The sequence below is a fragment of the Eretmochelys imbricata genome, chromosome 2, assembly GCF_965152235.1.
Source record: "Eretmochelys imbricata isolate rEreImb1 chromosome 2, rEreImb1.hap1, whole genome shotgun sequence".
Lineage (NCBI taxonomy): Eukaryota > Metazoa > Chordata > Testudines > Cheloniidae > Eretmochelys > Eretmochelys imbricata.
The window spans coordinates 190024284-190041798 of NC_135573.1; the positions used below are offsets into that span (position 1 = coordinate 190024284).

At 44.4% G+C, this 17515-nt stretch overlaps 1 protein-coding gene and 1 long non-coding RNA gene across 5 annotated transcripts in view; one reads left to right on the forward strand and one right to left on the reverse strand.

The window, feature by feature from the left end:
- Nucleotides 1–17515, forward strand: part of LOC144261515 (uncharacterized) — a 93592-nt gene that overhangs the window by 66648 nt on the left and 9429 nt on the right. The window contains exons 1-3 of one of the 2 annotated variants that reach the window (XR_013345313.1): nt 1055–1150; nt 6357–6600; nt 13782–13940. This is a non-coding gene — a long non-coding RNA (uncharacterized LOC144261515). Of the gene's footprint in view, nt 1–1054; nt 1151–6356; nt 6601–13781; nt 13941–17515 lie in introns of those variants that run through there. The other variant, XR_013345314.1, reaches the window with a different exon arrangement.
- TMEM108 (transmembrane protein 108) overlaps nt 1–17515 on the reverse strand; it is a 393284-nt gene that overhangs the window by 4945 nt on the left and 370824 nt on the right. For all 3 annotated transcript variants that reach the window (XM_077811158.1, XM_077811157.1, XM_077811156.1), the window contains one exon: nt 13202–14302. In XM_077811158.1, the coding sequence (XP_077667284.1) occupies nt 13202–14302 (1101 nt within the window). The remainder of the gene's footprint in view (nt 1–13201; nt 14303–17515) is intronic.

Sequence of the window (17515 nt, forward strand, 5' to 3'; positions counted from 1 at the left end):
GAGAAATTTGTATTTATTCAAAAGGCATCATAAATGTGTCCTGAGCTATCTTGTACTTCCTCTATGAACATAACTTTCTCTCCTCTCCCCTACCCTCCATTATGTTTTTGGAATGTGAACTTGGGGCTAGATCCACAAAGGGACTTAACTGCCTGTCACTCAGGTGCCTAAATTCAACATTTTAGTGACACTGAGCTCTTCAAAACTCCTACTCAGTTGCCACCTAATCCTGGAGGTGCCTAAAGTTCCTAGGCCCTTATGTTTCCACTGGTAAAGTCCTCAGGGCACCTAAATGTCTGCCAGTTAACATGCCCACAGGAGCCTGTGTCCTGACATCTCTGTGTTCATGCCTGAGCTGCAACAGAATTCTCAAACTAGGTGTTCCCCCACCACTGGGGCCCTGCTTCAGGCAAGGATTCAAACCTATAGCGCCCACATCCCAGGAAAGTGACCTGGCTAGTGGGCTGTTAGATATAATGAGGATCCCCACCTTCTTCTCAGATTTTTTGCAAGAAAGGACTGACAGGGCTTAGGTGCCTAACTCCTGGAGAAAGTTCACAGCTGTGAATCCTGAGTGGAGGCAGGCACCTAACCCTCTGAGAGGGGACTTAGGCCCCACCCCTCTCCTTAGCATTCCATACCAGCTGGCTAGCCGGGGTGTCTCACAGCTCAGTTTGCTGGCTTCTGGGAACCCCTGCTTAGGTGCTGTGCTCTCCCTGTGCATGGTATAGAGAGCCTGGGCACTTCACTTAGGGCTCTAGATTCCACTAGGCAGGGTGCCTAAAAGTTAGTTAGGCATTGCAACGTCTAAGGCCAGGGCCGTCCCTAGGCATACCCAGAATACGCAGCTGCATAGGGCACCATGACATTTGGGCACCAGCTCTGGCGACCAGCCCTATCCCTTGGCCGGCCGCCCCCCTGCGGGCTGTGCCCACTGCAAGGGGCACGACCGCCCCTAAGGGGGTGTGGAGCCCCGGACAACTCCCTCCGCCCCACCTCTTAGCCTTCCCGCCTCCTCTGCCCCACCCCCATTCCACCTCTTCCCCCAGCGACCCCGCACTCCCTAGCAGCGGCGGGAAGCGGAGCAACCTGGCCCCAGCCCGTTCTACTCCGCCAGCTCCCAGCCACCTCGCCCTGCTTCCCGCCGCTGGTGAGTGCGGGGGCGGGGGAGACCCCCTCCCCTGAGCGACACGACTGGGGCGGGGGGAGCGGAGCGGGCTGGGGCCGGCTCGCTCCGCTTCCCACTGCCGGTGAGTGCGGGGGTGGGGGAAAGGAGCGCCCCCCTCACTCCCTGGCGGCGGGAAGCGGCTCCAGCCCGCTCCGCTTCCCTCGCCCCGGCCCCAGCTGTGTCGCTCGCTGGGGGGAAGCACCATCTCACCGCCAGTGGGAAGTGGAGCACCGCGGCTGGGGCCAGGCTGCTCCGCTTCCTGCCGGTGCGGGGGGGACCCCTTCCCCCAAACCTCCTCCCCTGAGTGACACGGCTGGGGCGAGGGAAACGGAGCAGACTGCTCCTGGTCCCCTGCTAATCCTCTTGGGCCCCCCAAAGTGGCCCCCCACAGCTCCTGCCTCCCGAGCCCCACAGGCCTTGAGCGCAGCCCAGGCCCTGGCGGTGGGGGGGGGGCGAGGAGCAGGTACCCGCCCCCGCGGAAGCCTGGGGCTGCATATGGCTAGGGACGGCCCTGTCTAAGTCCCTTTGAGGATCAAACACTTCATTCTTCTGGCCTTTCAATCCGGCAGTACTCAGAAGAGCTAAGTCCTGTGTTTATTACAGATTAAGTATAGCAGCAGTGAAAGATCCCCTATGCTGTCTTTTCAAGGTGCTTGAACCCTAAGCAGGAGAGAGACTGTTTTATGAAGGGGATTTCTGTCTCTGGGCTCATTCAGTCCTAGGCCTCTCTGCTGAGACTCACCACAGTTAACACTTATTGGCACGCTGGTTGGCAAAGTTTATTTTTTTAAAAAAGTAATGTAACATAACACATATCTAAATGTACTTCATAAAAGTGGGTATAAAACTACAGTATTATACCAATTATACAGATGGAGAAACCGAGGCAGGAGCAGGTATAAGTGACTTGCCAACTCACAATACTGGGAATAGAACCCGGCTCTGTTGGGTCCTAATCTAGTGTTTCATTTACCAGAGTGCTTGGGGGTACCTATACACGGTTATCTTATTATCTGTATTATGGAAACACCCAGAGTGTTCCAGGACCTTTCCGTTCATACAATCTAAGACAGCAACTCCCAAACTTTACTGGTTCACATACCACCTTCTTTAAAAATTGTGAAGTGAATGGATGGATCATCAAGCATGTGTACCCAAGTTTGGGAACCCCTGATCTAGGCTGTCAGACAGGAAATCCTAAATGGATGAAACGCACAAAACACAGTAGAGGTGGGTTGAAAATATGAGGTAACAGTAAAGACAACAGAGTAGAGTAGAAAAAAAAAGTCACAGCTTCCATCTTGCTTTTTCTATAATGTGTCTTGTACTCTAGTGAAGACTAGAAATTAGTATTGTTTAACTAATGCTGCAACATCACATTTCTTTTAGTGAGGTGTGAATCTGTTTGGATAAAATAAGAACCAACTACAGCTTTCCCTCAGAAATTTACCTGAACCCTCAGCAAAGCTTGATTGACCTTTCCCTCTCTGTTATATTTCATTTTTTGCATAGTCTCTAACTATAAGGCAAGTTTTCCAGAACTCAGATCATTCTTGTAGTTCTTTTCTGAACCCTTTCCAATTTCCAGTATTATTTTTCAACTGCGAATACCAGAACTAAACAAAACATTCCAGTAATGGTCTTACTAATGCCATATACAGCAAAAATGCCATCTCTCTAATCCTATTCGATACTCCCCTTCTTATGCATTCAAGGGCTGTTTGCCCTCTTCACTATTTAATATTATTATATTACTGCATCCAAAAAAACCCCCCCTATGTTAAAAGAACTTCAAGGCTGCAAAATCAAACATTCAAAAATTAGGAAATGCCAGACTTAAGGATGTCTCTGCTACCTTAATTCTGCCTCCCTTCTGCATTATGATAGTCTTTAATTGCATGATCACATTGTATTTTCCACAGGATCACTGCCTCATTCAGTGAATGAGTACTTATTCAATATTTCTTTTTATCCTTATTCAGTGTGTGGCCCCAGACCTTATTCACCACACAAACGTTAATTAATTTTCTTCACAATGCCCCTGTGATATTACGTGGTAGTATTATCCTCATTTTAGAACTGGGGAATTGAGACACAGAGATAAAGGTAACAATTGGTAAAAGTACCCACTCATTTAAGGTGCACAACTTGAGACGCTGAGGGCCTGATTTTTCAGAGTACTTAACAGTTTTATAGCACATTATATATTCAGATCACAGCTGTGAATGCCCTGCATTTCTGCAAATCTAGCACCAAGTGTCTCATGGTAGGCACCAAGAAAATGAGGAACATACAATTAGTGGCCAGCTGTGAACACTTTTTGGTTTGAGTGACTTGCCTGGCATCACATAGGAACTCTGTGTTAGAGAGAGGGATAGAATCAAATTTTCCAGGGTAGTACTGAACTGCCTTAACCATGAGATGATCCTTTCCCTCCCTGCAATCCCTTGCCTCCAACTTCTGCAACAAATTAGGAAGTAGTCCTACAGACAATAACCTCCTTCACTACACAACACTTATACATTCCCAGAGCAGGTCTAGCATGTTACTCCTGAGGAAATTCGGCACCAAAAAAATTAAATATTCTGCACACACAAATTAAAAATGCTGCGCACAATATTTTAAAATTGTGGAAAATTCTGCTTATTATATTTGTCAAAATAACACAATATAACCTCACCATTTTTATTATTTGCTGACAAGTATTTTGAAATAAATTACAAAAATAATTGAAAATGGTGTGATTATACTCTTGTTGTGTTTCTGTGTTATTTTAACAATATGCAGAACTTTGCAGAATTTTAAAATATTGTGCACAGAATTTTTAATTTTTTTTGTGCAGAATATTTAATTTTTTGGTGTAGAATTCCCTCAAAAGTATCAAGGTTCTGTGTGGTGCAATCTGGGTGCAGGCAGCTCAGTGGGGGATCTAGGTGCGGGGGGGAATCTGGATGCACAGGGGCTCAGTGCGGGTTTCTGGGTGCAGGGGGAATGAGACTCTGTAGGGGAGTCCAGGTGAAGGTGGTTAGGGCTGTGCAGGGGAGGACTGTGGGAGTGGGGCTTGATGGTGGGGGGGTCAGGGTGAAGCTGATTGGGGTTCAGTGGGGTGGGGGTCCAGGTGTGGGGGGCTCCTGATGCAGGGGATGATGCTTGGCAGGGTAGGGGATTGGGGCGCTTTGTGGAAGTGGGGTTTCGGGTGTGCAGCTGGGGGGAGGGGTCACTGTACAGGGAGCTGCTCCCCCGTCCACCCAGGGGAAGTTTCTGGGGCTTGATCTGACCCAGTCCTGGCTGCTCCGTGCAAGGGAGGGGTTATATACATCTCCATCCTCCCCATCTCCCACCCAGCTGGGACTAATGTCCCTGGGTGGCCGTGGCATCCCGAGACCTCTCTCCCCGACTGCCCGAACAGACATGTCTGAACTGCAGAGCTGCCAGGGAGGGGTCATTGAGTACTGATGCAGTGGCTCTTTGCTTCCCCACAGAAACCTTTTTCTTCAAGGAAGCAGAAAGGAATCTGTGGGGGGGGGAGGGGGCATTTTTCTGCTGCTCCACAGGGGCACAGAATTTCCCCAAGAGTAGCATGTGCAGTGAGAGGCAAGGGAACTGTGGAAATAGGTAGTAAGAGGCTCTGCTTACAATTATAATGCCTACACATAAGTGGGGTGAATTAAGGTTGCATGGGCAACTTTTAAATCTGACATCTCCTAACTTTTGAGAACTTGACTTTACAACTTTACCATTCTTTTCACATTGTTTTTTAAATGTAATTTCCTTACTTTAAAAAAATTTGGAAAAAATCTAGAAATTCCATCATGTGGAACCATACTGACCCCCAGCTTGGGTTACTAGCAGTATTTGGACCTTAGACCACTACCACTTAGCTAATGGAGTAACTGGTGGTAGTAGTAGAAGATTAAATATGCGGTCAGCTTCTAGAGGAGGTCGAGACTCACTCTTTGCCAGGGGTTTCACATATATGTGCGGACAATAGAGATACGTAAATACTCAGGACTCTTGGGTTCAGTTGCAGGTTCTGGAGAGTAGTGTGTTTTTCCAAAGTTATAGACCCTTCTGTCCCTGTATCCGCCACAGGTTTATCTCTGTACACCTTTCTTCCTATCTATCCATTCCTAGCTCCTGTCCCCTCTTCCTCAGCTATAATCTTCCCTCTTATTGACACCTATATTCCCCTCAGTACCCTATCCCCCTCCCCTTCTGCTGCTTCCCTGACTGGCTCCTATCTCCCCCTGCTTCCCCCCACATCTTTTGGCTACTGTTCCGCCCTTTGAAAAAAGAACAGGAGTACTTGTGGCACCTTAGAGACTAACAAATTTATTTGAGCATAAGCTTTTGTGAGCTACAGCTCACTACACTGTCTCTCTCATTCCTCACCCCTCTTCATTCTAAACCAGGCTGCTTTCTTCTTCTACTCAATACCTGGCTGTCAGCAGTGGAAGCACTAGGAGCACGAGAGAGAGAGTCTCCCTGTTCTCTTTCCTGGGGTCTACTGCTATTGTGAATTGCCGGGAAAGTCCTGCTCAGGCCAGCCCCTGCAGCCCCATGGTGGAGTACACACAGTGTAGTCTGCACACAGGAGCTGTGGAGGGCTGGGGCATACTCAGTGCAGACAGAATCTTTGGAGACTTTAGCAGCTTTACTCTAACAAGTTTCCCTTGATCATGTGTGAGCTGAGTTTTTTTTTTAAAGGCTCATACCTTGTGAAAATAGTTTTTCATGGGAACAGTAAAAGCCACATCTCTCTCTCTCTCACTCACTCACTCACTCACACACACACACACACACAAATTTCAAGTCCCTGCTCCAAAGCATGGAGACACTAGAGTATCTAAAAAAATAATGCACTGATTGTAAAAATAATGTGAGCAAAACAATGGATTTTTCCCTAATCTCACCCGCAGAAACAGCTCAATTGTTTTGGCTGAAACTTTCAAAACAAAAAGCAACCCCCCTCCCCAGAAAAATTCAGCCCGAGGCAAGCACCAAGAGTGGAAAATTTTAACTCAAGTGGTTTAACTTGCAAAGTTATATGCAACTGAAAACAGGATCTTAGAGTGTGTGTGTATGTGTGTGTGTGTGTATATATATATATATATATATGATAAAGAGGACTAACCAATCTACTACTAACTACCCTATGAAACTTAAAACTATTTCTCTTTTGTCACAGACATTGGGACGCGGCTACAAAGCTCCATGTCAGGCCGGAGATGGTTGAGAAGGAACTGAGGGGGTTGGGCTGTGCGTGTGATAGATGAGGCGCCAATGGCGCTGCGAGACCACCACTGGGCGTGCACGACCCAGACGGACACTGCTGCTGAAATTCTCCGATCAATGGCACAGGGGTGCACCAACACCTGAAGTGGAGCATCCACAGGGGGACACATCTCGAGGAACCTCAATTACAGTACCAGGTGAGTAATTTTCTCTTATAATAGGAAGTGCCCAGCAACTTTAACAATAGGTTTTACTACCTACACTGCCTATATTATTATACTATCTTAGCTATATTACTATTATTATTGAAGTTCTTTACTGACAAACAGCTGCTTCCAGCTGGACACAGGATTCACTACACTATGAGTTAGGGGTGTGATTCCTCTGCTCGTATACAGATACTTGCTCGAATGAATAGCAGTGTAGCTGCGGTGGCCTGGTAGCAGCAGCAGAGACACCCTTGAGCCATGCCGAGGACGAATCCACCGGTTTCAGGCAGGTTTGGACTCGGCATGGCTCAGCTGTGCCTCTGCTACTCCTGCCACTGCCACTGTGGCTACAGTGTATTTATACTAGCGGTTGACCGATGGGCGCTCGCATGAGTACATGTCCATGAGCAGGGGAATTGCACCCCAGCGAGTAGTGCGGAAACAGCCTAAATCTCAGTCTGATCTCACTTACAGTGGTGCAATACATCTGCATGAAACAGGGTGAGCTCAGAATCAGGGCCAGAGTATCTATCTCTTGGGAGAAGTAGACCACAGGACAAACTTTCGTAAATTCTTCAATGAAGGTTGGCAAAAAGCACTTTTGAGCATTCCCCAGGCAATGAAATATGAGCTAGGCAGAGCTGAATCCAAGGCAATACTTCATATGTTCTTGGGTTCTGCTGATGTTTCCACACTGCAAGCCAGCCTCCCTCTCACATTTTCTGTTATCAGCAGAACTGGCTAAAGGAATGTACTGCTGTGCGTCCTACGGCCAGGTTTGTATTCTTTACATTTAATCAAGTCACTTGGTAATTACAGAAGGATTTTTTTCACTTTTTTTTTTTTTTTTTAAAGAACTTGGAACTTGAGGGATCAGTGATGTGAGTTTTAAAATCATTTCACAACACATCCTACATTGCGACTGGGAGTGCGAGAGAGACCAAAAATAATGTTCAAAGCTGCCTGAAGGACATCACAAAAAACTGTGACAAGTTGAAAATAGCGATCTTATTGTTCTGTGGCACTTTGGGAACATAACAGTATTTAGCCCTTTTTATCTGTGGGTCTCAAAGGGGAGTTATTAGTCTTACCCTCATTGTCTAGCTGGTGAAACTGAGGCACTGAAGCAACTCTCACAAGGTCACATAGGAGAGCAGGACATAAACCCCCAGTCCACAAATTCCCAGGCTGGGCTACTAAACTATTCTGTGTCATGATAGGTGATACTGTGCATTGACTGATGCAGTTAACCACTGAATGGCATTCCCTGTCATATGCCAGGGAGACTTAAGAAGTTTGATGTAGCCCTGAAAACAGGTACTTGTAGATTTGATGGATATTGTGACACTGTCACCTTTACATTAACTATGGTCTGAGATAGCAGTGTTCAGATATGGATTGGAATTAGGTTTATAGTGGGTTTCGGTTTGAGGGCAGACTAAGGCTAGAGTGCTGGTTCACATTTGAGTTGGGGAGATCCTATGCTACTTACTTGCCTCCTGATCTTGGCAAATTTCCATCTGATGAGCAGGATCAGTGAAAATGTAGGTGGCTGCTTGAGGATTTTTAATCCCCTGGGGACAAGCAGTGCAGTTCCTGCCAAAACCCTCATGACTCCTCTTCCCTTGGACTTGTGGAGATGAGAACTGCAGGAGCTGTGTAGTTTCCCCTTCTTCTGGTTCCATGGGATAGGAAAGTGAAGGCACCTCCAGAGGCTCCTTAGTTAGCAGTAGATCCACATAATATAGAGAAAACCACTCCTGCAGGTAATCTAGCTGGCCCTCATGGTAACAGTTGGGGGTGGGGGGAAGTGCTAGAGTGGAGTATGTGGGTCATGCTCTGTATGTGGGGCACCCAGAGCAGTGATGTCTCCTCCTCCCAATATATTGTATGTCCCTGTACCTATGCACAAAAGAACTACTTCTCAAAGAAGGCCCTTCTAGGGGTCTCATCAGTTACCTGGGGAAAAGTGCTGCTCCTGCAGGTTGATAGGAGTAGTAGTAGAGATTATAAGTGTCATGCTCCTCTAGAAAAATGTGTGCATTCGCTTTGTGAAAGCATCCTCAAGAGTCAATTGATTGAGAGGTCTTATTCTAGAAAGCTTCATTTATGGGCAAATGAGGTTCTGTAGCTGGGGACCACCTGAAGTAGAGGGAATGATACTTTACGCACAGTGTGATAACAGAAAGCCTTTGGAACGTGCTGGAAAGTTCTCATACTTTGTTTTGGCTAAATCTGCAGGCCTACTGATGGAACACACTTCTCCTCACTGAGGTGGGAGCTGGGTTAATTTGACTCCTGCTTCTCTCTCTCCTCTCTTTCTGTTGTGCAAAGGCACCAATTTCCTCCCCACACCTGTTTCTCCTTCCCTTTCTTTAGGGAGTTGGGAATGCCAAGTGCTGGCAGGCCCTACCTGTATCTCAGCGGAGACTCGTACTCCCTGGCAGACTTCTCAGCATGTAACTGTTGGGTCAGTGCCAGTTTCTACACCTCTTTTCAGCCCTCCCAATTCATGCTGCCTTCACCCTGCTGGTTCCCCATCAGAGCTGGGAACCGGTAGCTGAAGAACACCCTTAACAAAAGTCCTGCCTCTCAGAGTCAATCTTCCTTCCCCTTACTCACTGCTCAGTCCTGCCTTAGGCACCTAAGGTGCTGAACACCTTAGAATGGGCCAGTGGCCTAAGAATTTAAGATTCGATAGACTTGACTAGGAGCTGAGTCAAAACACACTATATTTTCCCACCCCCTATCACCCAAAAAGGGAGATGGACTGCATTCAGTTTATTTTGCACACTGCATATAGCTGTGAGACCTTTTCATTGCAACACCACCCCTTGAAGATACCCATAGCAAATCTGTTAGTTGTAGGTCATTTTTTTTTACTATACTATAACATGTTCCTTAACATCAAATTCTGAAGTTCATCTTTTCTCAAAATTTGGAACAACCACTACTTTTCATCTATAGTCACCTCTGCCTGGAGATTGGAATGAAGGACTTTATATATTTGTTTGCAAACACCTTGTTTCCTGAAGATGGCAGCAATGTCTTTACTATGCAATACACCCAGCTTCATCAGGTGGTTTTGTAGCAGAGCTACAGTACCAACTGTTAATTTCCACTGTGTCTGAGGATACATATGAGCATGAGAGAGGTTCAGAAGACAACGCTTCCTCGGTTGTGAAATGGAAAGGCCTGTTGTAGCTCCCTGGTGCCATCAGGGAAAACGTTCTTTTCATTTTAACATGACAAGCAAAATAACTCAAAAGGGCAGTCGTACACATTGTGAATGGTGTACTGTTGCTTGAGAGACTTCCTTAGAAATACAATGGTAGCAGATCAATGTGTAGAGTTAGCACTAATGAGCTATGCATTACTATTATGTTCATTTCACATCACTCATATAGTGCGATTTGAGTCCCAGGCCTGCTGCTTGGCTGAGTGTTCAGTGCTGAAGCTAAAGTAACATTTGCATCGAGCAGGTAAAAAGAGACTGTGGTGCTTTTGTGTGCGGAGGTGGTTAAATCTTTAAAGCAATGAAAAGAAAGCAAAGGAACTCTGCACCTTTGACCGGAGAAAAGTATGTGAGAGCTGCAATGTGGAGAATCACTTCTGCCACTATATCTAGATAATGCCTGACCCTTCAGAACATTTAAAAATGAATTTATTGCCACAGTGACAATGCTGGGGACTAATTATCCATGCAGCAGGTACAGCTTGAGCAAGTTTCCTCACATCATCCCACCAACATGCCTCGACCCTGACTTGGAGAGATGGTTTTTCATGCCCATTACAGCCACTGACCTTCTGTTGAGGCTGAAAAAAAGCAGAGCAGGTGCTGCAGTGGCTTTGGCAGGAGTACATCTCTCTGCTAGAAAATTATCTGAAAGGTGGCCACCAAATGTTAAAAGTTCTCTGGGTAAAATGTTTCAAAAGCAACTTCGACCTGGTCTACATGCAATTTGTACCAGTATAATTGCAAGGTAGGGAACACGTTGGTTTTTGTTGTTGTTGTTGTTTTTTTTAACTGGTACAACTCATAGTGTAGATGCAGTTATAGGTGTATAAAGGTGCATTATACTGATACAGTTTATTCCCTTTCCCTTATGGGAATAAGCTGTGCCACTCTAAGCACATATACGGTAATATAACAGCATCCACCCTTAGGGGGGTTGTAGCGCTTTAATTATATCAGTGTAGTTAAAACAGCACAACTTTTTGTATGTAGATTTAAGCCCAGATCCTCCAAGGTGTTTAGGTGCCTAACTTCCACTGAAATCAATGGGAGGTAGGCACCTAAACACCTTGGAGGATCTGAGCCTTAGGAGTCTAAGTCATGAAAAGTCAATGGGACTTAGGCTCTTTAGTCATTATCTGCATTTGAGAATGTTGCCCTCTCACTACTGCTGTAGGCCAAATTCAAAACAATATATGACTTGTTGAAATCACAGCTTGCAATATAAGAGATGTAAAAATGTAGTGTATATGAGCACATGATATTACAGTATCTGTTACAGTAAAGTAGTTTAAGAAACTAATTGATAATGAGAAGTCCTTCAAAAAGACTCCTGAGATGCTGCTTGCTGTTAGCACTCAGACAGATGCTTTATCCAGGGCTTTAACATACTTTTCTTTCTGATCTCTAGTTCAAGACCAGTCCTAAGAAATATTTTCTGGTCCTGACAGAATTTCTACCGGTCCACATACGTGTTTCTAGCTTTAGCAGGTCATGATATATTGGCCCTTAAAAAAAAAATCACATTTTTTATTATACTTGCTTCTCTCTCTCTCTCTCACTCACATACATACACACTTACTTCAATTCCAACATTATTTTCACAATCAGCCAGAATTAGGCCCTGTCTCCACTACCATTTTAACCAAATTTGTAATTGGTAACAAAATTGGGTCTAAATATAGCTTGTATATAACATAACAGGGTTAATGCTCAGGAGCGATGGTTGCTAACAGTTGTTTCATCCACGCTGGCAAATGTTTTTGTTCCTGTAACTGTTTGACACACTTCTGTTTGCATTGTCGATGGACCCACTTAACTGTGCTTGTGTGATCAGTTTGGTGGAACCTCCATCTCAGCTCTGAATATTGTCTCAGATTGCTTGTGTCACCCTGTGTGTGTGCTGTCAGGACACTATCTCCTGCTGAAGTACTATTTGTAGATTCCACGGCCAGAAGGGACCACTGAGATCATTTACTGCAGCCTGCACCCCGCTGGTTCTCAAAATATGTTCTCGCACCCCTTATCAAAAATCGTTGAAGTAGATCAGTTATTTAAACCTAGATATATTTTTGTTTGTATATTACAGTAATTGTTAAAAATGTATAATGTTAATAAATACATAGGTTTGATGAAACAAAGTAGTTGTACTTACGTGCCTGTGCTTAATTTGTTTTCAATGATTTACCTTCTAAAAAAATTTGGTGTGTCTCGCACCCCCAGAAAGGGCATCTTGTACCCCAGGTTAAGAACCACTGATCGAGTCTCATTTCCCATATAACACAGACCATAGAACTGCCCACAAAATAATTCCTAGAGCGTATATCTTAGAAAAACATCCAATCTTGATTTAAAAATTGCCAGTGATAGAGAATTCACCAAGACCCTGGGTAAGTTCTTTGAGTGGTTAATTACTATGGAATAACATTTTAGACTTTCCCAGAATGCACTGATACGAATAGTTACATAGTGGACAGACAAGTGTGGTTGACATAGTTTTTAGTGTTGTGAAAAAGCTTCTGGGTAGACATAGTTCAAACATTTTTGTTATATAACTGGGTCAGATTAGAAGGTCACAAATTGGTTATGGAAACATGGTTTGTACTTGTAGTGTATAGAGGGCTTTAGAAATTAATACTTTTTATTGTTTGAAAGCTAAGATTTCAAACTCTTTGTTCTCTAGACATCATCAGATAAAACTATGTCAGAATTAAAATGGAGAAAGAAAGCAAGATGTTAATCAGAATAATGTGATTTTAAAGTCCAATGGCTCACAAACTGACTGTGAATAAAATATAAGTAAGAATAAAATAAATAAAAATAAAAGTAAAATACTTTAATATCTTCTGGAACACTAGCTTTTCAATGGTATAATCTTTAAAGCTATCACTGGTCCTTCAGTCCAGCAGTACTCTGAAGTACTGCTCCAGGGCTGAATATAACAATTCCAAGATTTTGGACCTGCATAATTTTTTATCCCTGATTTAGACATTTTTGAAGTAAGCCTGCTTTCCTTCCTGTAATGTCCAGACTTTATGTGAATGAGTTGGCGAATTATGATATCCTCTATTGAATGGCCCCCAGAGAGGATAACTGACTTGCTTATTAATCCCAGCAAAGGGAGTTTGCCTTTAGCTCAAGTGTTTCACCTGCATTTTGGAGCTGAGACCAGTGTTCTAGTCTTGGCTACTTAAATCAGAGAATGTGTTATTTATCTGAACATTGCTTGTCATCTGTTTCATATGAATGTGTTACACCGCCAGTGCTAAGCTCCCCAGCCAATACTTGTCCCATCAGGCTTGCACACATTTTGTATCTCAAGGAAGGAAAAAAGAAAAGAAGTAATTAACTCACAACATGAAGATATAGGTACACTGATAGCCAGAATGATCCAGGCAATGTCCACCTTGGTGAGACAAATGGTTGCTCTGTGCTGGGGTTTATCCCCCTCAGTGACATGGGAAATATTCCCTGGCATGCCAGGCTTCCAGGTTCCAGCAGGCACCAGTCTGTTTAGAAAGTTTCCCGTTGCTGTGGAGCCAGCTGTTGAAATGGAGCCAGCCAACCTTGTGGTGGGTGCTGTGGAGAGAGCCTGGTTGGATAAAGTAGCATTATTCACCACGGTGTGCTGCGTCATGGAGGTTCCTTTAGGGTTTCCCATTGTAGGTGATGAAATGTTGACATCAAAGCTGGTCTGAACTGAATGACCTGCTGCTGTTGCAGTTCCAGGGCTGGCAAACAAAGGTACATTTGTACCTGGACTCAAGGTTACCCAAGAGTTATTTTTGCTCAGGATATCCCATATATCATAGTGTGTGGATTTAAAAGGCACCGACACTGTTTTGGGATCAGTCGATGGGCCAGCTGTTGGGGGGGTAAGATCTGCTCTCTGCATAACTAGCCATGTTCCATTTACCTGCTCTGCTTTTTTAAGGCCTTCCAAGGTGTTGCTGTGAAGAGAAGAGCTTGCGTCTGTCGTCGTTGCTGGCCTGGTACTATTGGGATCATTGGAGGCTGCAATCTGGGGCTGAAATGGATGGTTAGTAAATGGGCGCCTCAAAGTAGGAAAGGGAGAGTGCAGTGCTGTCTTTAGGTAAGGCTCTGTAGATTCTGTGAAGCTGCCTTTGAAAATCTGAAATATTTTCCCCTTTGGGCGAGTCTGTCCTGAATACAAAGCACTCTGGTTGTATAAATGATATGTTTCCATTTTGCCAGCGTGATGGCTGCTGGTTGCTTGCTTCTGGTCAATGGTAGGGGCAGGTATCTCCATTGGGCGAGTTGAATGACTAGTTGTGGGAACGGGTCCTGTCGTGCGATGGCCTTTGTGTCGAGGTGTTATCCCCATGGCTGTGATAGCGGTAGTGTCTGTCAGGAGGCCCCGAGACGATACACTTGGAGGCAGTATCTGAACAGCAAACACCAGCTCTTCTGTCAGTGCCAAGATCAGTAGAACACCTTGAGGAAAGGACACAGAAAGGTATTGAAATGAAAACCACAGAGGTACAGACTAAAATCCCTATTATTGTGTGCTCATGCTTTCCTTCTTCAAGCTTTCATGGTATTTTATAAGTTAGTTCACTATAATTTGTCAGGCATGCATACATTAGGTAAAGAGATTGCAGTGAGAGCCTTAGGAAGACACCAAAGCATTAAGTTATAGTGCAGCAGAAAAGTTCACGACTAACTGTAATCTTCACCTCCTTCTCTAAGAAATCAAGAAGGAAGGGACAAGGGAAAGAGAGCCTAAAGGAACTCTGAAAGCCCTAGTTCTTATTGGGGGAGGATTCCTCCAGTGTGGGAACTCAGGAAGGCAGCTGTAAGGTTGCCTTCTGACCCTAGCATAAGGGTCAGGCCAGACGCAGGGTTGGGAGTAGGAGGAGGTGTGTGTCCTGGGCAGGGCTGGAACATGTAGATTCCAGGCAGTGCTGCCACTCAGAGTCGCCTGCAGAAGGTGCTGTAATTGGGCTACTCTAGCCCTTGGAGCAGCCCAGGATCTGGAGGTGCAAAAATGGTTTAAAGCCACCTTAGTTTCCCACCCACTGGGCTTCAAGATCTGTGGTGGGCTCCTGGCATGTAGTAGAAGGGGGAATAGGCATCACACATAGCCCCTAACATGTGGTGGAGGGGTGGGAGGAGTCCCTGAAATAGATAGGAATGGGAAGGTGGCACATAGGGAGCTGTTGGGGAGTGATCTGAGGAGCCCCCGGTGTGTCCAATGTGCCCGGTCAATAGAAGCTTTAGAGTGTACCCCTAGGGGGTTGCAATTAAATCAACATATTTTCAATTTTATTTGTGCCCAGGAGCACCCCCTTCTAGACAGCTTCCCACTTTGTCGTGAGCCTGTTGCGGTTTTTAGCTTCCTTGTTCTTTGGCTAAGATTGTTAAGCATCAGTAGTGATTTAGGGTGTCTCTGTTTTTGAGTGCCAAACTGGAGATTCCTTAAAGAGATCTGATTTTTTGAGTAGGTGGATGGCTCATCACTTTCTGAAACTCAGATCTCTTTAACGTGTCTAAAGTTTGGCACAAAGAAATTGAGACACCCAAAATCACTGGTCACTTTTGAAAATCTTGCCTTTTATCTACAGTGTCTGAGAAGTGCAAAACACTCAAACACTCTAACATGGGCAAATTCAAAAGACCACAGTTTTGAAACTACAGTATTATAGGCTTCCAATTTTGACCCAATACAGTCAACCTCTGTTTTAACTTTTATAGGGATGTTTAAATTATCATTTCCTGTGCTTGTACATGTTGTGGAATTTGGGGTTCTCTGGAGGCTTTTGTCCTTCCCACCGCCCAGGAAGTGACTATTAGCTCATGAAAAGTAACACCGGCAATGTGAATTCTTGTGTTTATCTCTAATCCAGATAACAGTAACAGTAGAAGCCCTTACCCCGTTCTGCTGATGTACCCCTATGTCACTACAACTTGCAGGAACCACACTGATGCCATGTCTCCATTTGCTGAAATTGTCAACTACCTTGTGGATGCCTGCCCACTAGAAATGCACTGAGAAAACCAATTCATTTTTAAGAGGCCATTGGCCACCACTAGATGGGAGTACTAAACTGGTTGGCATTAGAACCAGTGATCCTGAAGAGGAAAGGCTCCATAGCCTATAACCAACCCACTGAGCCAAGTGTTTTGAACGTCTTGGACACTAAATTAATCCATTTTAATCCTTGCAATTTTAAGCCTTCCAGCCAGCAGTGTGGGACACCCACACAACCTCCTATGTGAGCACTATTAAAAGCCATTTTGATGTTAATTCACTTGGGAGTAATTTCTCACCATTGAAAAGTGAAACCTCTGTAGAATGGGGCTCATGAGCATCAAGGAAGATGCTGCATTATAACTTCCACTGGGGTCCCTGGACACTGCTGGGATTAGTTATTTTGATTTTATACAAATGCCATACTAAAGGATGCCCATCCCGAGCCCTTGAAAAGAAAGGACTTAGTAGATATAAAGTAAAAAACCCCTAAAACAAACAAACAAAAAGACACATTAAAAAAAAACACCCAACCACCAAAGTAGTAGCACTTTTTCCTCCTGCCCTACCACATGCTAGTTGATCACAAGCCACGTAACCCATACAGCTTAGAACTGCCTCATTGTAGTTTCCCCACCCTAAACTGCCTTATCCCTCCACTCATGCTCACTCAGTATGTGTTGCTGCCTATACAGGAGGTCAACAAATTGACTTTAAAATACAGTGTATAAGACTGTAATACAAATAACTAGGGCTGTCGATTAATCACAGGTAACTCACGCGATTAACTCAAAAAAATTAATCGCGATTAATCGCCGTTTTAATTGCACTGTTAATATTTTGGATGTTTTTCTACATTTTCAAATACATTGATTTCAATTACAACACAGAATACAAAGTGTACAGTGCTCACTTTTATATTATTTTTATTACAAATATTTGCACTGTAAAACTGATCCAAGGAATAGTATTTCAGTTCACCTCATACAAGTACCGTAGTGCAATCTCTTTATCATGAAAGAGCAACTTACAAATATAGATTTTTTTGTTACATAACTGCAGTCAAAAACAAAACAATGTAAAACTTTAGAGCCTACAAGTCCACTCAGTCCTACTTCTTGTGCAGCCAGTGGCTAAGAGAAACAGTGGGAGATATTTATGGGAGATAATGCTGCCCGCTTCTTATTTACAATGTCACCTGAAAATGAGAACAGACGTTTGCATGGCACTTTTGTAGCCGGCATTGCAAGGTATTACGTGCCAGATATGCTAAACGTTTGTACGCTCCTTCATGCTTTGGCCACCATTCTAGAGGACATGCTTCCATGCTGATGATATTCGTTAAAAAAATGTGTTAATTAAATTTGTGACTGAACTCCTTGCGGGAGAATTGTATGTCTCCTACTCTATTCCACCCGCATTCTGCCATATATTTCATGTTATAGCAGTCTCGGATGATGACCCAGCATGTTGTTCTAAGAACACTTTCACTGCAGATTTGACAAAATGCATAGACCCCAATGTGAAATTTCTAAAGATAGCTACAGCACTTGATCCAAGGATTAAGAATCTAATGTGCCTTCCAAAATCTGAGAGGGACGAGGTATAGAGCATGCTTTCAGAAGTCTTAAAAGAGCAAAGCTCTGATGCGGAAACTACAGAACCCAAATCCACCT